At 65.4% G+C, this 27523-nt stretch overlaps 3 protein-coding genes across 24 annotated transcripts in view; 2 read left to right on the forward strand and 1 right to left on the reverse strand.

Annotated features, from left to right (window-relative positions):
* The window catches only part of KLC1 (kinesin light chain 1), a 56173-nt gene extending 50666 nt beyond the window's left edge, over window positions 1–5507 (forward strand). For 9 of the 15 annotated variants that reach the window (XR_006604965.1, XM_045074329.1, XM_045074334.1 and 6 more), the window contains 2 exons: window positions 4809–4881; window positions 5076–5507. Coding sequence is in view for 13 of the 15 variants with exons in the window: in XM_045074334.1 (XP_044930269.1) it covers window positions 4809–4881; window positions 5076–5078 (76 nt within the window). In the remaining 2 variants the exon portion in view is untranslated. Of the gene's footprint in view, window positions 1–186; window positions 3002–4808; window positions 4882–5075 lie in introns of those variants that run through there. The other 6 variants (XM_045074316.1, XM_045074324.1, XM_045074307.1 and 3 more) reach the window with 1 other exon arrangement.
* On the reverse strand, window positions 2966–17239 carry XRCC3 (X-ray repair cross complementing 3). 6 transcript variants are annotated; one of them, XM_045074401.1, is made up of 10 exons: window positions 15713–15999; window positions 14648–14719; window positions 13797–13911; window positions 13127–13572; window positions 11093–11230; window positions 10518–10730; window positions 6418–6572; window positions 4078–4290; window positions 3898–3944; window positions 2966–3801 (listed from the first exon to the last, which is right to left on the reverse strand). In XM_045074401.1, the coding sequence occupies exons 4-10, from the start codon at window positions 13179–13181 to the stop codon at window positions 3573–3575; spliced, it is 1050 nt and encodes a 349-aa protein (XP_044930336.1). In that variant the 5' UTR covers window positions 13182–13572; window positions 13797–13911; window positions 14648–14719; window positions 15713–15999; the 3' UTR covers window positions 2966–3572. The 6 variants fall into 6 exon arrangements, with proteins under 6 accessions (XP_044930336.1, XP_044930342.1, XP_044930339.1 ...); XM_045074407.1 differs by lacking the exons at window positions 14648–14719; window positions 15713–15999 and adding an exon at window positions 16836–17239; XM_045074404.1 differs by lacking the exon at window positions 14648–14719.
* Window positions 16017–27507, forward strand: ZFYVE21 (zinc finger FYVE-type containing 21). Of its 3 annotated transcripts, XM_045074411.1 has the most exons (8): window positions 16017–16213; window positions 23038–23088; window positions 23401–23569; window positions 23844–23919; window positions 24002–24093; window positions 24624–24677; window positions 26631–26773; window positions 26939–27507. In XM_045074411.1, exons 1-8 carry the CDS (start codon window positions 16076–16078, stop codon window positions 26972–26974), a joined length of 759 nt encoding a protein of 252 aa, XP_044930346.1. In that variant the 5' UTR covers window positions 16017–16075; the 3' UTR covers window positions 26975–27507. The 3 variants fall into 3 exon arrangements, with proteins under 3 accessions (XP_044930346.1, XP_044930348.1, XP_044930351.1); XM_045074413.1 differs by lacking the exon at window positions 23038–23088; XM_045074416.1 differs by lacking the exon at window positions 24624–24677 and having other exon boundaries at window positions 16018–16213.
* The last annotated feature ends 16 nt before the right edge of the window (window positions 27508–27523 follow it).

The raw sequence follows: 27523 nt of genomic DNA on the forward strand, positions 1-27523 counted from the left end.
CCCGCTCGTGAGAGCAGCAGGTGCGGTTGTCCCAGTGGTCCTGGGCTCATGTTTCCGTGTTGGCCCGTGCCCGGGAGCCGAGCAGACTCAGGAGCGGTCCTGCTGTGGTGCTCACACCCTGCGCCAGCACCCTTGCCCTCTGGAGTACGGGTGAAGTGTAATTTTTTCATTTGTTTTCTCACGCAGGAACGAAATCCTTGTCTGGCAGACTCGCGAGCTCTGAGTGCCAGCCACACTGACCTGGCCCACTGAGGGCCGAGGCAGAGCTAGCTAGAACCCCCGAGACTAAAGAAGCACTGAGGCCCGCGGGCTTTGCCATGCCCCTCCCCACTCAGCAGGGGCCCCCCAGCTCCGGGGTTGCTTCCTTTTCTAGCTAAGTGCTGTCGCCCCCTCTTGGAGGTTTGCCTTGAATTCTGTTAAGCTGTCGGCGCTGCTAGCGACCAAGAGGGGCCAAAGTGTGAGCGTGAGACCGGCCGGGCGCGGGCGTGGAGGCCCGCGGAGGCCCCGGCAGGTGGCTGCAGCTCGTTGGGAAGCGGCCGCTGCTCCCGGGACACTTGTACTCTCTGCCGCTACGCCAGGATCGGTTGTAAATGTTCACACTGTATTAAGGCTGTAAATTCAGACTCTGGAACCTCACGCTGCTCCCTTCTACACTGTGCATCTGATGGCCTCTGGCAGTGCCCCCAGGGTTCAGAGTGGCGCTTGGGAGCGGGAGAGATGGGGGCCGCCCTGATGGGTTTGGGTCTCGGCTGAGCCCCGCTCCTGCAGCGCAGCCACTCCACGCGCTCTGCCCAATGCGCCGTGGGCTCCTGCGCCCGGCCCTGCGGAGGCCATGTCCCCCTGCCAGCCCCTGAGCATCAAGCACACGGGGGCGTGGGTCTTTTTTCAAAAGGTGTTCTTTGTAGTGTTAAGTAGCACGGGGTAGGTTTTGACGGGAACGTGTCCCAGTCCACCCTGCAGCCCTCCCCGGGAGGGGCGGCGTGAGGCTGCCTCGTAGGTTCAGAACATTCTGAGCAGATGACAGGGTTTGTGACTCCAGAGGGCAGCGGCGGTGAGCAGGGGGACGGGCGGGAGTGGGGAGATGCAGCCTGCAGGGGAGGGGGTCTGGGAGACGTGGTGCTTCCCGGTGACAAGCTGCAGCTTGTGACTTTAATGTTATGTGGGGTTACTGCCAGGACACGTGCTTTTGCCTGTCCCCAGGCACCACCTCCTCCTGAATCGCACTCTGCCTGGGTACGTGTGAGGGGTCTTCCTGGGGGTCCCCCGGTACTACACGTGTCCCTTGGGGGCTGCGGGCTGGGAACTTGCAGAGGGTCCCATCATTTAAGACCACAGGAGCACGTGGCCTTGCTCGTCAGTAGGGTGTGGCCGTGTGCCTGTTCCTGCCCAGAGATCGGTGCTCTGTTCTGCCTGCAGGTGCCCATGGGTCTGGCTGGGGGGCTTCCACGGCCGCCCCCTTTCCACAGCGCCCGACTCTCCGGTGTTGCAGCTTCTGGTGGGCCGGGAGTGCTCTCCAGGGTTGGTTTGCACGAGGGATGGGTTGTGAGATGCTCAAGCCAAGAGAACAGCAGTGCCGTGTCCTCGTGTCCCTTCGAGGCTCAGGAGCTGCTGGGGCATGATGTGATCAGTGGGGAGGGCCCTGGGAGCTGTCCTGTCCCCTCTGTCCGAAGGGCTCTTCTCAGGCCATGAAACTGATCTGGTGCATTGGAAGCTTAACCCGTTTCCCTTAGCAACACATGTGTCTGGAGAACATGGGGCCGAGAACAGGATTTAATGTCCCGCTCGCAGCAGGGGGGCCTTTGTTGAATCCTCCCCACCTGGGAGCCCTCGGCCCTTGGTTCTCTGAGGGCCGACATTGCCTTGTGGGGCTGTGAGGAAACGTAGCCAGGGTGAGAGAAGCCAGCCGGCCTCCCAAAACACACGTCATCGAAACTTCCATGTCTCTGGGGTTGTCGTCTGATTTCTGAACTTGTACCAAAACAGAATGAGCCCGGGCATCCCTACTTCGTGGATTCGAACATTCTTGAAGAGAGCAGCAGTGGGGGTGGCTGTCTCTCTTCCACAACATGTTCCTTTCCCAGTGAGGGGACCCTTAGAGTGCCAGCCAGCACCCACTCTATGTGCTTCCTGTGCAGTTCGGGCCCCTGGCCAGAGGACAGACAGGAGCCGGCCACCGTCTGCAGGGCCCCTCCCCGGCATGTCAGAGCCGGGGAGGCGGTGGGAGGCCTGGGTCTCCTGACCTTCCCGACTTCCCCACGGCAGCCGCCCTGGCAGCTTGTGGCGCTCGTGTCGTGTCTACAATATCGTAGGGAGTCTGTTATTTCCTGTTATTAAAAAATTCCTGTCATTTGTTTGTTCCGAAAGCTGCTAGAATATCATGTAAGAGAAATTCAGCGTTTGTGGTGACCTACCAATACCATCCTTTATGGTTTCCAGAATATGCGTCCATCACTGTGACTTTATAGGTGTTTCTGGAGGCACGTTGCGTAGATGAGGCTGGGTTCTGAGATGTTTCCGTCTGCCCTTCCTCCTGACCACCGCACCGTGTAGTCCTCAGACTCCCGAAAACTCGAGTGCGGTGAAGCAGCGACCAAGGGGGAGCTTCCGGTCAGCCGAGGGAGGCTCGTCGGTGCGGACCGGCATCCTGCGTGTGCCTGGGGCAGGCGGAAGGACGCGCACTGTTCCACGTTTATGGGGGGACCCCAGGTCCGCGAGGCCTGTGCGATGAGCTTGAGGAGAGCCTGGGACGGAGGGGACGGCGCAGGGCCCGGCCCGTCTGTGTCGCGGAGCGACGCGCTGCTGCCGGGGCGTCCCTCTGGGATGGGTGGGCAGGGGCCCCGGTACTGACGAGCGCGTGTGGTGTGCGCCCCCAGGGGGGGGCCCGTCTGGCACGTGTACCTACAGTCTTCGATCGTAGTTTTCTGTTTGTGTGATTTGCTTAGAAAATAATTTGGGATTGTTTCTATTTAATTACAAAAATAAAATGGTTTATTTCCTGTTATGAAGTTCCTGCACTTGTACAAAGGCTCTTTTATAAAACTGCAACCCTAAAAGGCCTTTCTCCTATTTACACCAGTCATTCCTGACCTTTTGAGGGCCACAGACTATTTTAAAAAATGGGATAGAAAATACAAATGAATGTTTCTGCTCTAGAAAATGTCCAAACAGAGTCTGCCCAGTTCCAGGGACTCCTGCCTCCACCTCCAGTAACGGGTCAGGCACGCGCCTGTCTTCCCACACTAGCCCGGGCGGATGATGGCCAAGTCACTTGACTGTTCTGTGCCTCAGTGACCCCGAGACCACCCCAGGGGCGGTGGGGAGGTCTTACTACCTAGGCCAGAGCCTGGTGGAGAGCGAGCTGTGGCGAAGGGGTCCAGGGCCCACCGTGGGGGGGCCTCGCCGGTGGCTCCTCCGTGTGCACTGCCTCCCTGCCGTGGTGGGGGTCGCCCACCCAGACCCGGTGACCCAGCAACAGGTGTGCCGAGTTCCCGTCAGGCCCTTGTGCCTGCAAAGCAGGGAGGGCTTGGCCAGCACCCGCCACTGATCTGGCCACGCACTCCATGGGCGCCGTGTCAGCAGGACTCGGTCCCCGGAGTCCCTCGCACTCCCTCTGCGTTGACTGTGTAGGAGCAGGATGAGGGGGGCAGGTGGGGGGCGAAGATCACCCTCAGGGTACGGTCCGGGCTGCCAGGCGCGGCGCCGCCCCCCTCCTCCGGCCGATGCCGGCTTGCCATCAGCCGCATCAGGAGCTGGTGGGACCAGGTCATTCCGAGAGCCGGGGAGACGCGCTCGTCCCAGGGGCTGAGATGGGACAGGCCCAGTCGTTACTTACAGAACCGTGGGGGACCCAGTCCTCCCCCGCTCCTCGGCACTGCCCTCCTGCGCCTCTCTGCTCACCTCTGTGGCCCGGGGGCCGCGCCCTGCTCCTCTGTGGCTTCTGTCACCTGGAACACGCAGACCCGGGTCAACGGCTGCAAAGACCCCGCTGCCCGCCCCCCCCCCCCCCCCCCGGCATCACCCCTAAACGACGGGCTGAGGCCGTCCGTGTGCAGTCTGGGGTGCGGTGAGGGCACCCACCTGGTTGATGCAGAGCACCGGGCTCCGGAAGGTGCAGCTCAGCCAGCGCAGGGCCCCGCCCAGCGCCTGCAGACGCCTGGCCCTGGGGACCGAGGCCGCGCTGTCAAACTCACAGCGGAACGGGGCTGCCACGGAGTCGATGACCACCAAACGGGCCATCCCCCGAGACAGCAGCACAGGCACCTTCTTCCTCACACACTCCAGCAGGGCGTCCTGCAAGCCGACGGTAGATGGTGTCACCGCCTTTGCCACCCATGTCTCCCCTTCTGCCCTGCGCTAAGGGGCCCCTCATGTCCGTCCCCTTCCACTTCTCAAGCCCCCATGGGGTCGACAGCCCCTGGGGCCATCACCGTGACTTGCCCTTCTCCCATGGCCCCATGCCAGGCACTGACCCTGGCTGGAGCCTCAGCGGAAGGTGGACTCGTGACCGCCACGGTCCTGGGGTCCTACTGCTGTCAGGCAGGTGTGCGGGCAGCCCTGCCCCCTGCCCAGTGGAGGGAGCAGGGAGACAGTGGGGTGGGGCTGCCTCTACTGGGAAGACCCCTGGGCTGTGCCCAAGCAGGGGGGCAAGTGCAGAAGGCCCCCGCCAGCCCTGCCCATCCTCCGGGGCCTCAGGCCTGTCCCTTTGGGGCCACCTGCCCCGCTGGCTTGGACTCGGGGCCAGGTGCCAGGTGACCACACACTGGCAGTCCACCCCCGAGTGAAACCCCGTTCTCTGCTTCTGTCTCTAGGGCGTCCCCAGTAGAGCCTCTTTTTGTGGAAAATGACAGCAGCAGCAGTGGTCTCGAGGACGCCAGCGGTAATGTGAGTCCCTCCTTCCTGTCCCCACGGGTGCCCCAGCCTGTCCCGCATAGCAAAGGAGGGCCTACCAGCACCACCAGCCCCCCGCCAGGCGACACAGGGCAAGACGGTGGGAGCCTTTTGCTCTGAGCTGTTTCCGGAACCACACTCAGGCCACCATGGGTCTTGGTGGCCCTGATTGCGGTCTCCTCTCGCAGTGAAGCCACATCCGGCCTGGGAGACCCAGGACCCTGCTGCTTGTGTGCAGCCAGAGCCAGCCCTGTGACGGCCAGAGGACAGCCACCGAGGCTGGAGGGCCCTGGAGCTGGGAGCCTGCAGCACTAACCTCGTCTTCTGGGTCCCCGTGCCCCGGCGCACGCGGTCCTACTAATAACCGCGCTGCTCAGCGGGGTGCACGTCGCTTGCAAAGCCATGGCCACGCTCGGCCCCTACAGGATGACCGGGGGGGCACGGCCTCCCTCCTGGGCCGCGGTTCTGGGGAGACCCGCAGGCCAGCCGTGTCCTGACCCCCCGTGGAGGAGGCTGCAGCTGTGGGCCCCGTGGGCCACAGCGACCTGTGTTACTTCCCCAAGCTATGTGTGATATCCTTTATTGTAAATTTTTTAAAAATTAAAAGTTTATATGCCTTATCCTTTCTTTGCAATTTTTATAACAATCCTTAAATGGGGGGAAGGCCCACTGGGATCTGGGGGTTCCCTCCAGTCGTGTGGACGTCCGGGGCAGCGCTGCGCTCTGGAAGCCGGGCTACGTGGGGCGGCCGCATGCAGAGGCCGCCTTACTCTTTCTTGGTGTGCGGGTTCGGTCTTCCTGCCTTTCCTCACGAGCCTTTCCACTCCTGGCCCGCTCTCCACCAGCTAGAGGGCCACGTGGAAGCTGGCTAGGCCCCGAAGCAGCTCTCCCTGCCTGCTGGACCTGCCCTGAGCTCCTGGCCCTCGGCCCTCTCCCAGAGGCTCCCGCACTCTTATCTGTCCACAGGCAGGGCTGTGTCTCTTGGGGATGCTTCCAGATCTGCCCCCCACACCTGTGCTGTGGCCAGGGGGCAGTCAGCCATGCGAGGGGCTTGTTGGGGCTGGGGGCCTGCTAGGTCCTGGCCAGATTGGGGGGCTCCCGTGTCCTGACAGGGGGCTGTCCGCTCGGTCAGAGGCAGCAGTAAAGCCCAACGCAGACTGCTCTGGCTGGGACGGCGGGCCGTGGGTGTCGCGGGGCTGCCGGAGAGCAGAAGGCGGTGGGAGGCGTCCGCTGCGGCCGCGGCCTTTTCAAGGGGAAGGAGCACCGTGGCCAGGGGTGCGGGCCAGGGTCTGGAGGTGGCGTGCTGGGCGTCCTCGCTCATGGGCTGCCTCCCCCACTGCCTGTGGGTGGGGGACGAGTCCTTCAGGTCAGCCCAGTCTGACCTGAATTTTGGGTACCCGACCACGTGGACTTACACGTGTGGCCCGTGGCAGGGGCCTCTCTGCTGACGGCTCCATGGGGTGGCTCTCGAGTGTGGCTCTCCCACTGGACTGACTTCCCCTCGGAACTTGGGGCCAGAGAGACACTCACCACGTCGGCCACATGCTCGATGAAGATCTGGTCGCCAAATTTCATCCTGTCGACCACGTCTCCCGGGACGTCCGTCCGCAGGCGCCGCTGCTGAGCGATGAGCTGCTGCAGACGCGGGTCGGGGAAGACGTCCTCCGTGCAGATGTACACGGCCCCTGGGGAGGCAAAGGGCCCCTCCTCTCGGTCACCTGCCCCCTGTCGACAGGAAGCACCCCCAGGGCCCCCAGCCCATCTCGAGCGGAAGCGAGTGGGGCCTTCCGGCAATGCCTCCCTGCACGCAAGGGGGTGCTCGCTCTGAGGCCCCAGTCGGGGCTTCTCCCGCCATCCTGGGCCATACGGTGACAAGCCTGCCTGTGTGTGACCAGAAAAGCTGGTCGGCAAACCGCAGGCCCCGTGCTCCCAACAGCCCAGACACCCGGAGGCATCAGCCCGGCCCGGGCCTGGATCCCCGCACAGGGAGCGCACCCCGAGACCACAGCGAGAAAGAACGGGGGCCGTCCGGAGTCAGCCCGAGCGTTGGTGGGAACGGATTTTCAACCAAGGTCCCCGGCAGTTCAACGACAGAACGGTCTCTCCCACAAGTGGCGCTGGGACAGCCGGGTCACTGCCGTCGGAGGACGGGGTCACACCCTCCTCTCGGCCTGCGTGGGGGCTGCCGACGCGCCCCGGTCTCCGAAGACGACACAGGGAAGCCTTCGCAACCCCGGCTTCTCGGACGTGACCCAACAGCGCCGGGGAGCAAAGGCAGAAACCGGGCCTGAGCAGCGCGGCCCCGTCACGGAAGCAAAGGGACGACGCACCCGGAGAGGGACGGCGCCGGACACCCTGTGCCCGGGAGGGGCCGGGCGGCCGCGAGGCGCAGAGTTCTCACGCTCACCACAAAGCCCGCCCCGAGTCGAAACCGGGCAAGGACCTGAGCAGACCTTTCTCCCCCGGAGCCGTGCGGAGGGCCGGCAGGCCCACGGGCACAGGCCGGACGTCCCGGTCACTGGAAACGCCAATCAGATCCACCGGGGGACGCCACCGCCTGCTCACGTCCCGCGTCGGCGAGGACAGCGCGTGAGGGGGCTGGCGCCCGTCCGGCAGCCCCTCACCTGCTCAGACACGGCACTCGCACGGGGCACAGACCGCGCGGTCCTGAGCACGCGTGTGCTCCCGAGAGCCGCGGACGCCCGTGCTCAGAGCAGCGGTGGCCACAGAAGCCCGGGCACATGGCGAGTGACACGTTCCGACAGAACCGTACACACGTCGCTCCGGGCGAAGGGAGCCCGGGGAGGCCACGACACAGGAGTCCACGTCTGCGAGACGTCCTGAACCGGCGAGTCCCTGGGAGCGGGAAGCCGAGCTGGGGCTGCCAGTGGGCAGGGGGAGGCCCGTGAAATGGTCTAGAATCAGGCAGTCGTGACGGAAGCACGGCTTTGCGCATTCACTAAATGGCCCCGCCTTGTACGTTTAATTTTATGGTATGGGAACCTCGTCTCCACTTTTAAAACACGAAATGGCTGTGTCCGGTGGGTGGAGTGTTGGCCGCGCCCCCCAGGACCGCAGCGGACCTTTGTGGCCCTCACCTGCGTCGGTCCCTGCAGACCCGGGCAGGGGACCCGGCCGAGCCGGAGGACCCACAGCACATACACGCCCCACGTGTGCCTGACTTTTAACTCTGACGTAACCGTGTTTCGGCAGAATCTCAGGCCTGCGGACGGATGCGCGGCGGGACGAGAACCAGTCTGTCCGGAGCGAGCGCCTGACCGTCAGCCTCTCCTTAACCTCTCTGGGCACGGTCCCGACGGTACTTCAGCGGAAACGCTGCCTGGAGACGCGGCCGAGCCCCGACCCTGCCTGTCCCGCAGCTGCTGGGAGCGAGCACGCTGGCCCGTCCACGGGGAACGGGCCGGAGGGAGGTTCTGAGCAGAACCAAGTCTGTGTGCAGCCCCGAAGCCCCTTCACCCGCCTGGGCGTGTGGCTGGGAAAGGCACGGGGCCTCGCCATGCCGACCTCACCTCCGACAGGCCACGGTGGCTTCTCTGGGGTGGCCGCAGCACAAGGTGGCGGGCTGGGGGAGGGGGCTCCGTAAGTGCAGGATTCAAAAGTCTGGAGGACCTAAGCCATCCTTTACAAGATTAGGGCTTTCAGATCTCACTGGGTTAAAGGAGTTATTTTGTCAGGAAAATGGGCATCTTGGACCCAACCTTTAATGTTGGTAACCTCGGGGCTGCCTCGGGGGACATGCCTCTCTGAGACACCCGTGTGGGCGGCCCACGGCCCGGCATCTGACGGACGTCCCCAGAGCCGCCTCAGCCACCCAGCAGCGCAGCTCCCCACAGCCTCACGTCCTCCAGCTCTTGGTTTGTGGCGCGCCGGCTTGTCTGGCAGACGTGGGGGGGCTCTGTGCCCTCTAAACCCCAGGGCAGCCCATGTGATGTGACACAGCTGTCACCGAGAGTCCCTGGGTGGCATGGTGGCGACGGAGTGAGACATCCCCGCCACCACGCCCCCCAGACCAGCAGTGGACTAGGCGGGCTTCTCCAGCAGCAGGGCCGCCTCAGGCCGGGCTTGGAGCAAGCGTACAGGCCACTGAGGGGCCATGCGGGGCCTGTCGTGTCTCGGAACGGGGCACAGGCTCCGCTGTGGGACATCTTCGGGGCTCCGGCGCCAGGACGGGTGCAGGTCTGGGGACCCGCCCTCGCAGTGCCCTTGCCACACCCCCAACCCGGCCTGCGCCAGATTCGGACCCAGCCTGGACACAGACGCCAACGGTAACTGCTCGCGTGACCCGTCTGGGAGAGCATGAGTCCGCAGGGACCCCGGCGGGGCAGAATGGCGCAGACCGTCGCGGAGTGAAGGAGACCAGGCTGGGAGGGCTCTGGGATCCCGACTGCGTGGCCAGCCCTGCCTTCCACCCTCAGCCTGTCTGGGGCACAGCCCCCCACTGCGCCCGGGATTGGGGGGGCTCCCAGCTCGTTTCTGAGCAGACACAAGTCTGGAATCACCGCAGCGCTTTTGTGGGGTAAACGGACGACCCACTTCTGAGGCCAAGTGCATCTACCCAGCACCGGCGCCAGACGCCTGCCCCTTAGGCCCTCTTGGGCTGCGCCCTCGCCCAGAGACGGAAGGACAAGAGTGACACACAAACACCCGGCTCTGGTGGGAGCAGCCGCTACACACGGTCAGAGGGCCCTGCCCGTGGCCAGGGGACCCTGCCCCGCACAGCTCACGGTGCTAACGGGCCATGAGAGAGACTGCAGACCGAGCGGCAGTGCCCCGCGGGGGCACCCGCAGCCACGTGGACCGGCGTGTGTTCCCAGCGCCAGAGGTCTGGCCCCAGCCGCGTCCCCAGCCCACCACGTGGCAGCAGGGTGAGCATGGTGGTGTGGCCGGGAGGGACCCTAGAGTGTCGGGCGGCGAGGCGGCCATGTCGCATGCACCCTGGTGACCTCACGCTTGGTAAAAACAGTGTAGATCTGAGTGCTTGGGAGACCTGCGCAGCAGCCTGAAAATGTCCCCCTGCCGCTTCGCTTGTGCACGTCACCGTGCCGTGAGCAGCGCGAGGGGCCCAGTCCCACCCCACTCCCCTGGGGCTGCAGCCCGCACGCGTGCCCCGGGAGTGCTGGAGCGAAACACCGCTTGCCGGGTCTCCGCCTCTGTGCCCAGCTGGCCGGCAGGCTGGTGGCGTGCGTGTGTGTACGAGCGCGTGTACGAGCGCATGTGTGAAGCCTGCTGGTGTGCATGTGTGTGTGAGTGCGTGTGTACGAGCGTGGGAGCGAGGGCCCAGGAAGCCTCGGGCCAGGCCCACAGCCTGCGAGGGGACGGGGCCCAGCCGGAGCCAGCCCTGCGGGCCACCAGCGAGCAGGAACAGGTGAGCGGCCACTCGCAGAGCGGACAGGCTGCCGCGCCCGTGGCCCTGGGGCCCCCACTCTCCTGGCGGGTGCAGGAGGGCAGAACTGACAGCAGGCGTGAAGAGGAAGGCAGAAATTGGGAAGACCCTGGAGGCACGTCGGGCACAGGTTCCGCGGAGTGCAGTGTGGCCTCCCCAAGAGCGACTGGGCAGGGCCCCCCCCAAATTCCATCCCCCGCCTCGGCGGCGAGGGGCAGCCACTCACCGGACTCCAGGCCCCCGTGCCGCCGCGGGAACTGCACGGTCAGGCAGAGCTGCAGGGCCAGCTGGGTCTTCCCGGCGGAGCTGGGGCCGGCCAGCTCGGTGAGGCCGTCCGAGGGCAGGCCGCCGCGGAGAAGCCCGTCGAGCACGGGGCAGCCCAGGCTCAGGCGCCGGGACTGTGCAGGGCAGCTCTGGGTCTGCTGGTACAGATGCAGCGCTGGGAACGCAGGGGGGCCGCAGGGGTCGTCAGGCACCACGGGGTGGAAAGACAGGTGACCTCAGTCACATCGGGGGTGGGGGCAGGGTGCCGCGAGCAGGGAGGAGGTGGTCCTGGCCAGGAAGCTTCTAGCGGCAGTGTCCTGTGGCACCGGTAGGCTCTGGGCCCTGACTGCCCACTCCGCCCTGCTTCTCGCACCCCTGCGCCGGGTCCCATCTCTTCTGGCCCCAGAGCTGACTCTCCGAAGCGAGGGTGCCCAAGGCTCCCCCGTCCACCTGACAGGTCCCCACCCTGACGCCGTGACCCGGCCCGGCAGTCAGTCCTCCCCAGGCACCAGGGCAGAGCAGACACTCCGCGCCCACCTGTGGAGACGCCGCGGCCGCGCAGGCGTGAGGAGGCCGTTCTCAGCAGCTGCTGCACGTCGAGGCTGGACAGGCTGGTCAGTCTCTGCAAGTCTGGTCCGGAATAATGCAAAACCTCCTTTGCCGACTTCAGTTTGGCTGAAGTTACACAAATAAATTACAGGACGGGCTCAGACTACAGTCACACAAGGCAACACAGCAAGTTTCAGGACTCCACGGTCCTCCAAATCCGCGCACCTGACAGGCAGGTCCGTTGATCCACTCCCCGAGGCTCTGGGAGCCCCTGGGGAAAGTGTGATGACAACAAAGAAGACGGAGGGGACCTGGGGGGGGGGGTCCCACGCCACAGCAGGAGAAGCAGGCGCCAGAGACGAGGGGCCTCTCCCCAGGGCCCAGAGCAGTGGCTGCCACCCAGTTCCCCGTCCCGGAAACATCTCTCAAGAAAGGGGGCTTCTGTGGCCAGGCGGGCCCGCAGGTGAGGCAAGGCCAGAGGACGATCCCAGGGCAGGGGGAGGGCCGTGCGGAGGGAAGGGGCGCGGGAAGGAGAGCCGCACCAGGTTCCAAACACGCAACCCTGGTGCCAGCCCACCGGCCGGCGGGACAAACCGCAAAGAAGCCGCGAAGCGTTGCGGAGGGAGGGTGTCCGGATGGTCTGGTGTTTGGGCAGGAGAGCGGCTAAACGGCTTTTGAGCTTGGATAAATACAATACTTCACACTAGTAGAAAAAGGTACGCTAAAAATCTACCCAATTGAAGAAGCCAAAAATGGGAAGCGACCACAAAAAGCAGCAGCAAAGACAGCTCCGCGGACGGCAGGCCCAACCCCGCACCATCAGGAAAGCACGCACCGACACTGCAGTTCAGACAGACGCACGGACTGCGTGAGGGAAAACAGAGCCAAACCACACACGGGCTCTGAAAAAACCAAGAGCCAAGGATGAAGAAACAGGACCGGGGACCGCGCCCGTGTAGGGCACCGCCACGCGCTGCGCCAGCCCCCACGTGTCCTTAGGCATCTGTGTCACACGACCAACAAGCATCCCGATGCTGCGGCTTCCCCGGCGAGCGCCGCAGGGGCCGGCCGGGCTGGAAGAGATCCCAGGACCCCAGCTCGTGCAGGGTAGCCGGGTGGGTGCGCCGGGAGACCAGCAGAACGGCTGAGCTGCCCAGCCCTTGGAGCCTTCGAGGACGAGGGCGGGTACGTGATGGACACACCGGACAATGAGGGAAAAGTCAGAAAGACAAACTCCAAAACAGCACTGGAGAAAAGCAGGCAACTAACACCTCTGGGGGCAAATCACAAAGACGGCGCAAGAAAGGAAACCGTCCGAGCCTCCCAGCAGCGGCTGCTCCGACCCCCGTCACAACCCTCATGGCCCAAACTGTACCAGCTGGGAGGGGAGGAGTGGAAGAAGCAGGGTCACAGCAAGCCGGTTGTCAACGGGACACACGCCCCGTCAGTAATCCTGGCCCTGACTGACTGAGCACAGCGACAGACACACGTCTAGAAACCCGGACGCAGGGGCGCCTGGGTGGCTCAGTGGGTTAAGCGGCTGCCTGCGGCTCAGGTCATGATCCCAGCGTCCTGGGATCGAGTCCCGCATCGGGCTCCTTGCTCGGCAGGGAGCCTGCTTCTCCCTCTGCCTCTGCCTGCCTCTCTGTCTGCCTGTGCCTGCTCTCTGCCCCTCTCTCTCTCTGATAAATAAATAAAAAAATCTTTAAAAAAAAAAGAAAGAAACCCGGACGCAAACACAGAAGAAATCTGTAACAGACTCGTAAGTGGTGTGCCGAGTTCCCTCTCACTTTTTAGACAATAAACATGTATTTCCTTTGATGAAAATAAAATTAACTTTAAAAAAGGCCCTCAGTGACACACACACACACACACACACACCTAAAACCCCGCAGCGCGCTCCAGCATCTGTGACTGATGAGGACCGGCTGTCTCGGGGAAGGGGACTTGTTTCATGTGCCCTGTGCATGCGGCCCTGCTCGCGTCTCATTCCGCTGCTCCATGCAAACATCGGGGACGCACCTTTCTTGACCGCGGCGATGATTCTGGGGTTCAGGTCCAGTTGATCCAAATCCATCTCAAGAGCTTGACCACAAAGGTGTGTAACTTCCCAGGGACACAAATTCCAATGCGCTCGCTGTCACCGCAAAGTGCCCAGAAACCGAGCACAGTGGAGTGAGGGTGGAGCACAGTGGGTGCGCGGTCCTCCGTGAGGCGGGCTCCCCGTCACTGTCGCAGGAGAACCACCGAGGGAAGTCCAAGGCAAAGTGTTTGTTCGAGCAACCACTTGGTAACTTAGAAACCAGGAATTCCAGGGGTGCCTGGGGGCCCAGTGGATTAAAGCCTCTGCCCTCCGCTCAGGTCGTGATCTCAGGGTCCTGGGATCGAGCCCCGCGTCGGGATCTCTGCTCAGCGGGGAGCCTGCTTCCCCCTCTCTCTCCACCTGCTGCTCTGCCTACTTGTGATCTCTGTCAAATAAGTAAATAAAATAAAATAACCGTGAATTCCAACACACAGATGGAATTGTGTGATGGATGGATGTGTTTGAAGACGTGCCCCCAGGTCACCTGAGCCACACCATCCCCAGCAGGCCCGCTCCAGCCCCTGCAGACGGGTGAAATGAGCACGTGCTCCTGCCCCGAGGCCTGGCCGGGGGACCCGGTGTCCAGGCGAGCACCCCGCCTGGACCCACCTCTTCGCAGAGGAGGACGCAGGCAGGTGGAGATCACGCGCGCTGCGCTTGCGGGAGTGAAGTGTCTTCTGCGTTCTCCAGGTTCATCTCCCCCAAGTGTGTCTCCATGGAGGATCTGGAAAGAACCGGGAAAGTGAATGTTGAATCTTGTAGGATGCTTGCAAGTCGGAAGCTCCACAACCACCAAGCCGTTTCGGCAGAGGACAGTGGAAACTGTCCCGCCCGTCCCCTGGCTGGCAGCCCTTCCCTGGCCCAAGCCCTAAATGCCGCAGGGCAGAAGCCCACCCCCTCCCCTGCGGGCGGCCCCACTCAGCCCGGGACCCCAGAGCAGCGAGGCTGAGAGTGCAGCAGGGCGTGCAGAAAGGCCAAGGCCCGCAGCCATGCAGGCTGAACCCAGTGTCGACGTCTACCAGCAAGGCCTCCGCCGAGGGGAAGGTCACTGGCCCTGGCAGTGCTTAGGGTGTGACGGACATAGGCATCACCACGTTGATTTTAGAGCTCCAAGAACCACGTCACTCACACTGTCCCATGTGCAGGCCACCCAGGGAAACAGGTCTGGCACCCACAACTGATGAAACGGTCAGGGATGGCCACGGAGCCTGACGCCCAGGTGTGACCTCACCCTGTGATCATGACCGCGGCCGCAGGAAGGCGCTCCCCGCTCGGGGGCCCACCCCGGCCTGCGGCAGCGCTCCAGGCCAGGGCTGAAATTAACATGGCGGACACTGGGGAGGACCCCGCAGAGCCCCCCCCACGCCCCGTGGCCGCCAGGACCGCAAACTGGAGAAGGATGGTTGAGCCTCCGCCGGAAAGAGGTGCCTGAACCCAGGGCCCCGGGGCCGGTTACCCACAGGGAGAGGCGATGGGGACTGCGACCAGCTCCAAGAGGCGCCCGAGTGTGGGGAAGGTGTGACGCTGGATTTCTAAGGACAGAAACAAGCAAGAGTCCCGGCTGCAGAAGCAGCAGTACGTTGTCAGAGGAGCTGCGGGCGCCCTCCGGGTGGGCAGGGAGACGAGCTTCAGGAGTCCCGAGGCCCAGGCCGGGAAGGGGAGACCCAGGGAGGCACCACCCAGAACCACCTCCGGGTCAGCTGAACACCCGGACCAAACACCCAGCCCGTTGTTCCAAATTCTGGAGAAAGTGTGTGTCCTCCCCCAAAGCCGGGGAAGCCCAGGAGTGACCCGCCGCGGCAGGCGGGGTGGGCATCCGGTGTGAGCTGGGACGGCCGGCGGGAAGGCTCTAGCTGAGGCCGCCCGGGCCGCGCCTGGAGAGCCGCGAGGCTGGGATCCAGGCTGGGAGGGGCAGGGAGACAAGGCCGGGGCGCACAGCGCCTCTGCCTCGCGATGGGGGGCGCCGGCCAGCAGCGGACCATGGGGCTGGGGGGCGGGGGGGCCCGACGCCGCCTCCCCGAGGGGCAGGGGCCGAGCCGTGTCCGGGCCCTGTGCTCCTCCGACGGCGGCTTCGCGCGCACTGCGGTTACTGCTTCTGGGGTCGGGGGGCACCACGGCCGCCGGCTGAGGGCACAGGGCTGGCCCGGCGAGCCGCGGTCGCATGGACGTTAGGGTCCGCGACCGCGGGGAGCCCTGCGGGGAGGCCGGTCCCCGGGCTCCCTCCCTCCCGCTTCCGGGCACTCAGGGGCAGCGGGTCCCACGCGCCGCTCGGCGAGCTCGGAGCGGCCCCGCCGCACTCGGGCCGCGACTCGGGTGTCCAGCGCCGCCGGAGCCTGCGGGAAGGCGCGGCCGCGGGCCCCGAACCTGCTCCAGGGCCGCCCCGCGCCCCGCCCCGCGCGCCCCGCCGCGGGCCCCGCAGCCCCGCTCGCGAGCTTCGCCGGCGTGGACGACCCGCGACCCCGCCCGGGGCCCCGCTCGCCGCGCGCCCGCCCCGCACCGCGCCCCGGGGCCCGCCGCCCGCTCACCCCGCGCCGCGCTCGCCGCCTCGCGCCGCCCCGCCCCTCGCAACCTCCCTTTCCAATACGAGCCGGGCGTCCCGCACCGGAATTGCCAATCAGAGAGGAAGCGGCGCTACGTCACAGACTAACGGACCAATCCAAAGTCTCAATCGTTCCAGGGGGCGGTGCGTGCTTGGCCGCGTCCTCCCTGCCGATTGGTGGCCGACCGCAGGGCTGGAGACCGCGCTGTGGGGCGGATCCCGGGCTCCGATTGGCCCGCGCTCCGGGCCGGGCGTGGCGATTGGACGCGGCCCTTGTCCTCCACGCGGGCAGGGCGGGGCTCCTGGCGGGGCGGGGGTCCGGGCGGCTGGCGAGAGCGGTGGCGGCGTCATGTCCTCCGAGGTGGCCGCGCGCCGCGACGCCAAGAAGCTGGTGCGCTCCCCCAGCGGCCTGCGCATGGTACCCGAGCACCGCGCCTTCGGCAGCCCCTTCGGCCTGGAGGAGCCGCAGTGGGTCCCGGACAAGGAGGTAGGTCGCCGCCGTCCGCCGGCTTCCCGCCCCGCGCCCGCGCCCGCGCCCGGGACCCCCCGCACCCTCGCCCGGGACCCCCCGCACCCGCGCCCGGGACCCCCCGCACCGCGCCCCCCTTCCGAGCCCGAGGGCCCCCTATGTGCGCCCCGGGACCCCCCGCACCCGCGCCCGGGACCCCCCGCACCCGCGCCCGCGCGCCGGGTCCCGCGTCCGCGTCCCTGCAGCCCGCACCGCCGCTCTGGCTCCTGCTGGCCTCCGGGTCCCCCCACGGCTGCCCTCGGCCCCCCGCGCTCCAGCCCTGCCGGGGCCTTGGGCACTGCGCCCTCCGCATGGTTCCCTCTCGGGGCGCCCAGGCTCGCGCGCCCCCACCCCCCGCGCGGAGGGCGCCGGGCACGGGCAGCCGGTCCCGCCCGCTCCGGGCTCTGCCCACCCGCGAGGTCCCGCGGGGCTTCCGCTTGTTGGTTGAGCCGCTGAGCGGGGCCCGCGCTCCGCCGGGGGGGGGACGGCGGCCAGGCCCCTGCGCGCCCTGCGGGGGCCCTTGCGCGGGGCGAGCGGAGCGCGGCGTTTGAGCAGGAGGCTCGGGTGACGCGGAGGGGGCGTCCCGGCTAGGGGACCGCACCTGCGTGGAGAGGCGGGAGCAGCTGTGGCGGGAGGGCGAGGCCGGGGGCGGCGCTGAGCTGTCCCCGTTGGCCGGGTGGGTGCGGCACCTTCGCGAGGCCGCTCGGTGTCCCCAAGCCGGCCGCTGTTGGCTCCCGGGGCCGGGGGACAGACGTCCGTGCGTCCGGTCAATCACAGGCCCCGGAGGAAAGCTGGCAGCCCCTGATTGTTGGGAGTGCGCGGAGTGACCCCTGCGCCTGGTCAGCCCCCAGCCCCCAGAGTCGCTGTCCGCCGCAAGCTGTCCGCGCAGGAGTCTACCAGCTGTCTGGTGTGGGAGGAGGGCAAGCCGCCGGAGCTGGGGAGGGGCCCGGTGCAGGGCCGCGGGGAGGAGGGCCAGCCTGGAGGTCAGCGGCCCTGCCTTGGGCCTCCCGGGCCTCCGCCCCTTGTTGCCCTGTGTGGGCGCGTTCTTTTCTCTCGTACCCTCCGTGCTCCTCCTCGGAACAGCATGTGCCTTTGCTCGCAGGGCCTGCCTGGTTAGGGCTGCGGCAGGATGAAGTGTCCTGTCTCCGCTCATTCGGGAGTGCGAAAGTTACCGCGCTCCGGGAAGTCGAAGTAGCATGGCTGGAGGTGGGGACAGGCAGGTGACCAACCTGCAGACGGGGGAATTGCTCGCTTTTGCAGTGGGGGAGGGGTGGTCGTGACCTGCCGGAGGCCAGACTCTGCACCTGTGCACACATCACCTGCGGCCAGATCACCGGGTGGTCGCCCATGTGTCACGGAGGTGAGGGAGTGTGTGGTTACAGGAGACATTCTGTCCCTGACCAACCCCCCGTGAATTCCAACAGCACCAATAGCCCCCCCCCTGCCATCACTCAGGGACCTGGTGGCCGGCAGTGAGAGCCATCTGGACAGAAGCACTGTGGGCGGCCACACTGGTTAGCAGCGGGGTGACTGCTGTCCCCCAGGCTCTCTCCCGCAGTGTGCCATTTCCCGGAGACACCGCCTGTGTTTTCCTGCCTCTTGGCCACTGCTGACCACAAAGTGACAGGGGGGTCTTCTGGCGGGTGCACTGGGTGGGAACACTCGGATCCGGGGAGGTGTCCCTCCTTGAGCAGGACGTTGGTTCCGGAGCTGAAAGGGTGGTGGGCGTCGCTCCAGAGCGCCCCCTGCCTCCCGTTTGTCCCTGGAAGAGTCAGGCCAGGCCCTGGAGGCCTTCCCCAGGGGTGCGGGGTGGGGGTGGGGGTGGGGGTTGTCTGAGTTTCAGGAAGTAGAGTTTGCAGCCTCCTGGGGCTTGGTCCAAGAGTCCCGAGTGTTTAGCAGAGAGTGTTCTGGAGGAAAAGAAAGTTGGCATGGGGCACGCAGTGTGGGCTAGGAGCCTCCGGAAGCCTTGGGGAGGGGTGTGGCTGCTCCTGCTCGGCCACCAGTCCGGGGCCTGGCACTGTGGAAGGGACGCCCCCCCCCCGCTGCGCACTGCCCGCTGCGCTTCTGGACCCCCTTTGTGTGCAGGGGGGCACAGCTTGCGGTGCCTGCGGTGAGAAACCGGTTTGTTTATCTGTGGTGGGTGGGGCTGGGGGTGGGGAGTTAGGACAGACGCGGCTGGAAGGTGTCCCGGTGTCCCGCAGACCCTCCGCTTCAGTCAGCATTGACGTGTCAGTGGGCGGCCCCCCGAGTGTCCTCGTGGCTCTGTTTTCCACTGGGTCACGCTGAGGCCAGTCCAGTCCACGTCTCTTGTACTTTGTAGCTGCCTGAGCCCGTGCCAGGTGGTTAGCTTGGGCCTGTGGGGACATCCTTTAAAAGTGCTAAAGATTTGGGGGGGGTGTATGCCGAGCACGCACAGAGAGATGGTCTGTAGCCCTCCGCTTCCCCCGGGGGCTCCTGCGAAATAACCGTCGCTGAACCCCGCTGGCGGGGGCTGGCAGGTTCGCGGGGGGCCTGGCAGCGGCCTCGGACTCGCGTGACCGGTGGTGGAGATGGGCTTGCGGTGGGCTCTGTGGCACGCGGCCGGAGGGATTGTCACCCGCAGACGGAGATGCTGAGTTTCACTCTTAAGACCCCTGCCTCCTGGCCCCCCCACTCCCCCCGCCCAGTCTTCAGCCCCGCTAACCAGTGACGACGGCCGCTCTGTGTTCTCGTTCTGACGCGGGGGTTCTCTGTAGCCACGGGAGCACGCGGGCGTCAGACAACCCCGAGCTAGGAGAGGTGGTGCTGGGTGGGGCTGCTGGCGGCCCGGGAAGGAGCCGCGGCTGCGGCAGGGAGACCTCGGGGTCCATCAGTGTCTCAGGCCGGGTGGGAGGGACCCCAGATGGGCGGAGGCCCACCTGGAGATGCGGGTAGTGTGACCCGACATCAGGGGAAGCGTCACCCCGGGTCAGCCTGTCTCCAGCTCAGGGCGGGTCGTCTACGGGCCTGAAGGACAGACCGAGTGAGGTGAACGCGTCTGCTCTGATCCATGAGCCCCGACAGGTCAGCCGGTCAAGAACGGGGCAGAATGCGGTGAATTTGGGGTCCGTGTCCAGCCTTGTCACGGGTGATCGGGGGCAACCGGGTCATCCAAGTTACACGGCAGGAGCCTCTCTGTGGAAACTTACCCAGCAGTCAAGGTGGGGAGGGTGTTGACACTTGCTCTCCGGGACCCAGGGGGTGCCCCTAGACCCCCCAGGACCTCTCTGCCATTGGCAGGTGCTGACGGAAATGCCACAGTGCAGGGCCCCTGAGCGAGGGCTGCGGCTGGTGCTTCGGGGTGCGCTGCTGTCGGTAGCTCTGCGTGTCTTGCAGGAACCAATGGCAGTGGGGGTCCGGGTGGGGCTCACAGATGGGCTCTGTCCCGCGGGGGTGCGCTCATCTCCTGTGACACCTGCTGTTAGGCCTCTTTGGCCCCGTCATCTCGTTCCCGTGACCGCATGTGTTCCCCACCCCTTTGGGCGGGGATTTAACTGTTTGCCGGTCCCTTGTTAGTTAAGCAGTTAAGTCTTTAAATGGGCCAATTTATATTTTAGGAGTTACGCTTTTGCTCTTTAGAAGGGATTATTATTATTATTATTATTTTAAAGATTTTATTTGTTTATTTGACAGAGATCACAAGCAGGCAGAGAGGCAGGCAGAGAGAGAGGAGGAAGCAGGCTCCCCGTTGAGCAGAGAGCCCGATGCGGGGCTCGATCCCAGGACCCTGAGATCATGACCTGAGCCTCTGCCGAAGAGGCTTAACCCACTGAGCCACCCAGGCGCCCCTATTATTTTTTTTTTAATTAAACATTTTCTTTTTAAGCAATGTCTACACCCAGCGTGAGGCCCAAACTCGTGACTCCAAGATCAGAGTCTCCGCTCTTCCTGCTGAGCCGGCCAGGCGCCCCTAGACAGGATTATCTTTCAATACGAGTATTCTAAATTTTATTTTCAGGATCTGTTTGCTTCTGAGGAACCTGAGACACGGTTGCAGTGTGAGGGTCGGAGGGTCTGGTCCTGGCGGCGGGTTGTGGGGGTCATGGGGTGTGGCGCGGCCGTCCCTCGGGGCCCTGGGGAGGGGGGCCGGCCCCTTCAGGCTCTTCTTGTGCAGTTGCCTTTGTTGACATCCTTCAGAGGCTCTAGCCCCGTATTTTCTACTCTGACGTGGAGGGGACCCCCTCTGTCACCTGTGTGCTGGGACTGCTTCTGGAGTGGCCCCTCGCACCTCTGGGGGCTCCTCCCGTGAGGGTCGGGCAGCGGGGCAGACCGCGGTAGCGGGACCCTGGGGTTCCCGAGACGCACCTGTTCCAGGGCCCGGGCTGCTCTTGGCTCCTGCGTCCGCCACGGGGCCACCCAACCTGCCAGGAGTCCGAGGCCCCAGAGCAGGTGCTGGGCTGGGAACTCCGGCCCCAGCCGCCCCGCCTCCGCGGTGCGCAGCGCCCCTCCAGAGGCCACCCCCTGCCACCCGCTTTCTCCATCCAGTCCGCTGGGTGAGAGGCCCTTGGGCTGAGCGTGAGGCCCCAGGAGGCCAGGCTGGAGTCTCCTGTTCCCCGGGCTGTCCCCAGGAGCGGGGGTCACGGTGGGCGGCCCATGCAAGGGCTCAGGCAGCACAGGGGGCTGTGGGCATGTGTGCACCGTGTGCATGACCCCCTCCCTCAGTCCCTCATGGGGGGCCTGCCCTGGAGATCCCACGTGTCGGAGCCTCAGCCCCCCCTGGTGGGGACCACGTGGGCCGGGGCCTGTGGAGGGGGGGTGAGCCGCACGTGGTTTCCAGGGCCCCGGGCCGTGGAGTCGCCTGGTCTAGTTCGGTGTCACCGCTGCGGGGCTGGGCTGGTGCCTGTCGTGTTGCTTGCTCTGGGGACAGTTTCTCAGACGGGGCATCTGGCGTTTGACCGTATATTTACTTTGGTCTCTTTGCCTGTTGCTTTCTTGATTTCATTTTCTTTAGATTAAATTATTCTGCTGATCGTTTTCAAAGTGTCTTTTCTGTTACGTGGTCAGCAAACTACCTTGTTTAAGGACCAGTTTTCTCAATCTCCTCGTTGCTTGTTTGGTGAACTTCTGTGTCACTTACACTGTTAAGGAGCACGTTTTAAATTCTCGATGTGATTTAGTTCAGAAGTTGGCCCTTCAACTTGCCGAACACCCCAGCCTTACGCTCCAGCCTTACTCGGAAGCATGAAGCGTGCCACGGAGGCAGTGGGGAGGGGGAGGGCGGCATAGGCTTCCCGGGGCGCCCTGGCCTCGGGCCTGGCGGGAGGCTTTCTCCGTGGATTCTGTGGCTGGCACTGGGGGGGCACGAAGAGCTCGCGCCCCGCCGCAGGTAGCCTTCCAGAACTCACAGAAGGGAGAGGCAGTGCCGGGGATGGGCAGACGCGGCCACGGTGCGGTGAGCAGCCGGCTCCCACTCAAAGCCACAGGGGACTTCGGAAGGTCAAGGTGGACCAAGACCTGTGTCCCAGTCCAGAAGGCAGCGTAAGGGCGAAGAGGAAGCGAGAGAATGTGAGTCATGGGATCTCAAAAGGCTCAGACGCCACTGCTGGTGCGGGGCTGTGGCTGCAGGGTCGCGTCTGGGAAGCACAAGGGCCCAGGCCCCTCCCGGAGCGGCTGCACGAAGCCGGCGCCCCCGGACTCCGGAGCAACACAGATTGGCAGGACTGGAATCTCCCCGGAGCTGTTTGCCCGGCTTCGGGGAGGCCGGAGCCCAGAAGGACTCGCAGAGCAGGTGGGGGGGGCGTGTTGAGCCTGGGGGTGGTGCGGACTGGCGAGTGGCCCGGCTGCCCCTGTGGCTGAGGGCATCTGAGCAGAGTGAAGACGGTCGGTGGGGACGAGGGAAGGCCCAGCTGGGCAGCACTGGCTGTCCCCAAGCTGGTCCCGCTGGGAAGCCCTCCCCCCTGCCTGGGGGGTGGGGGGTGGGGACTGTTGCCCTGTCACCGCCCTGCAGGGCTGAAGCTCCTCGGGGGTGCGGGACCGGCTTTCCCACTGTGGGGAGCCGAGCTTCCTCCGCGCCCTGACTGCCCTTCGGTGCCTCTGGCAAAACCGGAACCAGCTCCGTGTTCGCGTGTGTTAACGGAGAGGCCTAAGCTCGTCCCCTGTCCTCGGTGCCCCTGCAGGGCCTCCTGTCCCGGGAGTGCAGGGTGGGGGGAGGCCTCCCCTCCATGCCCAGCGCCCTGGTCTCTGCCCTTCTGGGGCGCCCGTTGCCCTGAGCCCCAGCCTGGCTGCTGTCGCTCCCTCTGGTGCCTGCCTCCGAGGAGCGTCCGGGAGCATCTGCAGGCCTGGCCGTGGCTGCGGCGAACCCCCTCCAGCCCGCACCGTCTCCCGTCCCGTGCGGCCTCTTCCGCACACACGTGTGGCTGCGTGCGGGCCGCTGCCGGCCGGGCCTGCCCCTAATGTAGCCGCAGCGGCTGCTCCCGGCCGTGCGGTCTCGTGGTCCTGTGACATCCTGTGACACGATCCTTGCTTCCAGCACCAGGACGGCCCCAGTGGGGCCCTTTGGGTTCTGACCACTGCCCCAGCTCCAGCGCGCTCCAGGGTCCCCGAGATGCCATCTGAGCCATTCCCTGCCCGGAGCTGCTCGGGCTCAGACCTCACTCATGCCCTCGGTGTCCCCCCATGCGCCCCCACGGCCTGCGACTGGGGGGGTGGCACCCGGCCTGTGGGGCTCCTGAGCTGGTGGCCGAGCCTATCGCCCTGTCCCCGTCACGCTGGGCTGGGAGGGGCGGGAGGGGCACTGTCCGCGCCGCTCGGAGCTGCGGCCTCATACGCGGTCGTCTTCCCTCCAGTGCCCGAGGTGTATGCAGTGCGACGCCAAGTTTGACTTTCTCACCAGAAAGGTGAGCTGAGGCCACTGGGTGGGGGGCCCAGGCCGGATGGCGCCACTGCCGGGGGTGGGGGGTGTGGGGGGGCCGCGTGTCCGCCTGAGGAGGGCGGACTGTGACTCGGCCGGGGCCGAGCGCAGCTGGCACACCCGTGTGACCGTGCCTGGTGCGGCCACACACGCGGGTCTTGCCCTCCGAGGGGTGTCCCCTCCGTGGAGGTGGGGTGCCCCGGCGGGTGGGCAGTGGGACACAGAGCGGCCCTCAGGGTGACCTCATCGCTTGGTGCGGGGGCGGCCCTCCGCCTCCTCACCGCCGCCCTGTCCGCAGCACCACTGTCGCCGGTGTGGGAAGTGCTTCTGCGACAAGTGCTGCGGCCAGAAGGTGCCGCTGCGACGCATGTGCTTCGTGGACCCCGTGCGGCAGTGCGCCGAGTGCGCCCTCGTGTCCCACAAGGAGGCCGAGTTCTACGACAAGCAGCTCAAGGTGCTCCTGAGCGGTAAGCCGGGCCTGCGGGCCTCCTCCCGCCGCCCCTGCCCCCTGCCACTGCAGCCGGGGCCTGGCCTGGGGGATGCAGCCCCCGGGGCCTTCTGGGAAAGGACCACAGTTCCTCAGAGCTTTGGGGGTGCACAGAGCCTCATCCGACCGCAGCGCCCCTGCTCCTCGGGCACAGCCCCAGCCGTGGTCTTCCTGGGGGCGCGCGCCGCGCCGGGCCAGGAGGACGAGGTGTGGGAGGAGCCGCCGCGCTCTCACGTTCGTCCCTCCGCCTCCAGGAGCCACCTTCCTCGTGACCCTGGGAGATGCCGAGAAACCAGAGACGATGGTGTGCCGTCTGTCCGGCAACCAGAGGTAAGAGGCAGGGCGCCACTCGGCAGGGACCGCGCTGTCGCTGTGACCCCAGGTGACGTGCTTTGGCCGCTCTGCTCCCTAGGTACTTGCTTCTGGAAGGGGACAGCCGCCACGAGATTGAAATCACGCGCATCTCGGCCGTGCAGGTCCTCACGGAAGGCTTCCAGGCCGGAGGTGAGCGCCGCGCGGGCGGGGAGGGCGGTGCGGCGTGCGGGTCCGGGTCTCGGGTCTCCTCCTCGGCCTGGCTGCGGATCCCGGGGACGCCCGCCCGGTGTCCTCCTGGGCTTGTGTTTAGTGTCTTCAGGAACCCGCCGGGTAAACGGGGCTGCCCGTGTCCGAGAACGAAGGAGACTCTGCCCGGACGCGCCCCGTTGTGTTGGCCTCGCACCGGGGCTGAGGCTCCCGGCGCCGCTGGCGTCCCCCTCGTGCTCAGAAAGCCTGAGCGGCGGCTCGTTGGGAACCGGGGCTTCTGCTCCTGTCAGGTGTCTGTGAAGTGAGATCCCCTTACGTTTCCTTGGGGAGCTTCCAGAGCCTTTCGGCCCCTCTGGATCTTTCCATCTCGCTCTGCGCTTCGGTAGTGGCTTTCCGCGGGAGAGTCCGCGTCCGGCCGTGCAGCGTGCGGAGCGCCCGCGCCACTGACTCCCTCTCGCTGTTTTCTGATGGGCGCTCGTTCTCTCTCCTGCCTGCCTACCTACTTGGCGTAGAAAAAGACTCTCACGCTTACACCAGCCTCCTGGGGAGCCAGCCCGTCTCCGAAGGTCAGCCTCACGCTGCGCGCAGCTCTCCCCCGCAGCCCCGAGATCGCGCCCCGGGCTCTTGTATGTGCACGCGGTGACACGTGCGTGTATATGCGCCGTCTTCCGAAATAAGATCTCGTTGGAGAGAGAGTGAGCGAGCGAGAGCGTGTGGGTGGGGGGAGGGGCAGAGGGAGAGGAGGAAGCAGGCCCCCTGCCCAGCAAGGAGCCCGATGTGGGGCTCGATCCCAGGACCCCGGATCACGACGTGAGCCGAAGGCAGCCACTGCTGTCAGTTGACTTGAGAGGGGTTGGGCCCAAGACGAGGGTGTGCGCCGCGTGAACGAAAGTATCCCAGAGGCAGGAATGTAGTTCGTCTGCTCCGTTTGACAATCCCAAGGGCGCAGCTTTCCCCAGTATTTCCCAGCCGTGCATCCCCAAGCTGACCAAGTCCGGGGCAGCGGGGCGCTGGGGGCGGCCTCCCTCCTGGATGTTCCCGTGCCTTCTCGGCCTGCTCCGCGCCTCTGTGCGAGCCCCCGAGTGGGCAGTGCTCCCTGCCTCTGCCCCACGCACAGGGTGTGACGCCAGCACCACCCCGGCTACCTGGGGCAGGTGGGAGCTGCAGACACCCAGGTACATAGGGCGGGGCGTGGAGAAGCTGGGCTGGGTGGGCAGCCCAGGTGCCCCTCTGCCTGCCTCCTGCTAGGGAGCCCGGGCTCAGGAAGGTCCCTGGCCAGAGCCCCGCCCAGGCCAGGGAGAAGGCCGCCCCCTAGTGGCCTGCGGAAGCCTCGTCTTCCTTGCCAGGGCCCGGGGCCTTCTGGCAGTTTTGGGGGTGCAGTGAGCCCTGCTCTGCTGGGTTTTTTTTTTTTTTTTTTTAAAGACTTTATTTATTTGACAGAGATCACAAGTAGGCAGAAAGAGAGGAGAAAGCAGGCTTCCTGCCAGCAGTTTTTTCAAAGCCGAGAACCCTGTCTTCCCTGGGGGTGGGTGGCGGGGGGTCACACTTCCCAGCGGGCGGCAGTCCGAGGAGCTGCGGGCAGTCGCCGTTCTTGGCTTTGCCAGCTCCGCGGATTCTCACAAAGGGCAGGAGCAGCCAGAGGCGGCGGGAAGCAGCTGGGGCCGTGCACCACGGGAAGCTCACTTGCAAAAGCAGGTGGCAGCCAGAGCCATGGTTGGTGCCTCCCTCCCCCCCACAGAAGTGGGCACTCCCATAGGGGCCCGGTCGGGGACCGGCCTGGCGACACGCACAAACAGAACGGGGCTCATGAGAGGTTCGCTGAGGTGGCCAGGACAGTGCTTGACCGTTGCCATTGTCTGGTGGCCAGGCCCCCTCAGCCGTCCAGTGCCGTCCCCAGACCTGGAGGCAGGCGCTCAGGTCTACCCCGAGATCCGTGTCTGACGGAAGAAATCTTCCATGGGCCGGACTCCTGCTCAGAACGGAGTTCTCATCCTGCATCGCAAAGTAGAAAAGCCGTAGGTAGACTTCGCCGTGAGGCTTGGTGTGCGCGGGCTTCTCTGGTCGTGACTGAGCGCGCCGGCCTGTTCATGAGTGATGGGTCCTTGAGCTGCTGGCCTGGCCTGGAGGGGGCCGCTCCCAGCCGTGGCATCTTTGCAGGCGGTCACGCACGAGGGGGGTGTTGGCACTCCTCTGGGCCTTGCTGATGGCCCGTGTGCCGCGGCCGCGCGGGACTCGTACGCGCACGGGGCCAGCCAGTTGTGGGGGCTTCCCACCAGCAGGAGTCCCCACGTGGGACTGGCTGTCGCAGTTGTGTTTCACTGGGCTCAGTGACGTGGTATGATGTATCCCGGGCCCTGGAGGGCCAGTCTGGGAGATTTCTTCCCCATCCTGTGAATCTAGGGTCATCCACCAGGGGCCGGTGCCAGCGTGAGGGGTGGGAGGCAGGCACGCGAGGCCAGCTGGAATCCTGGGTGGCTGGGGTTCCCCGTGGGCATTCTTACTTTGTCTCCCCTTTTCAGGAGGCAACGCACGGGCCACAGGCATGTCCCTGCAGTACACAGCACCAGGGGCGGAGGGCACGACCCAGCTGAAGCTGACGGCTGGGGAGGACGCCAGCGCCAGCCGCAGGCAGTCGACAGCGTGGCTGGTGGCCATGCACAAGGTACTCGGGCCGAGGCAGGCAGGGGCGCGCGGGGGGCTGGACTGTTCTGCTTTGAGCCTGGGCCCACCTTTCCCCGAGGCGGCCCTGCCAGCCGGGGAGGGGGTGCCCACGCCCGCTCCAACCAGGCCCAGGCCCAAGCACGCTTCTTCTCTGGTCCCGTTTTAGGCCACCAAGCTCCTCTACGAGTCACGGGACCAGTAACCACGCAGCACGGCCCGTCGGCGTGGAACCGCAGAGCCTGCTCTCCGCACGCACAGGCAACTCACCCGCCACGGGCTGGGAAGCGCAGCCCGAGTGTCGGGGAAACGGGCGCTTGCTTAGCCGGTGCAGGTTCAGTTTACTGATGCGCTGAACGGCCTCACGCTTTAGAGTTTGTCACCTTGTCCATACTTAACTGGAGGTGGGAGAGGTTGAGTCACACTACTGCCAAACTATTTTTAGCATACCTTAAACCATGTTTTTATGGGTGCCCGGGTTTACTAGAAGGTTCTGGTCCCTCAGTGGTCCCTGGCAGCACGAGGACACACGCTGCTTTCTAGGTGGCCCGAGCCCGATCATAGACCGCTCGCTTCCCGCATCACTAACCTGGGGCTACGAGCAAACCTTTGATACTCACGGAGCGGGAAGAACCAGCTTTGCTTTTTCTACTTTTCACTTACCGTTTCACTTTATTAAAGTAATTGTACAACAATTTGTATATAAAGCTTATGATTAAAACCTATTTTGAAAATACAGATCGGGTCTCGCTTC

Source organism: Mustela putorius, unplaced genomic scaffold (genome assembly GCF_011764305.1).
Source record: "Mustela putorius furo isolate JIRA1106 unplaced genomic scaffold, ASM1176430v1.1 tig00000129_pilon_pilon_pilon, whole genome shotgun sequence".
Taxonomy (NCBI): domain Eukaryota; kingdom Metazoa; phylum Chordata; class Mammalia; order Carnivora; family Mustelidae; genus Mustela; species Mustela putorius.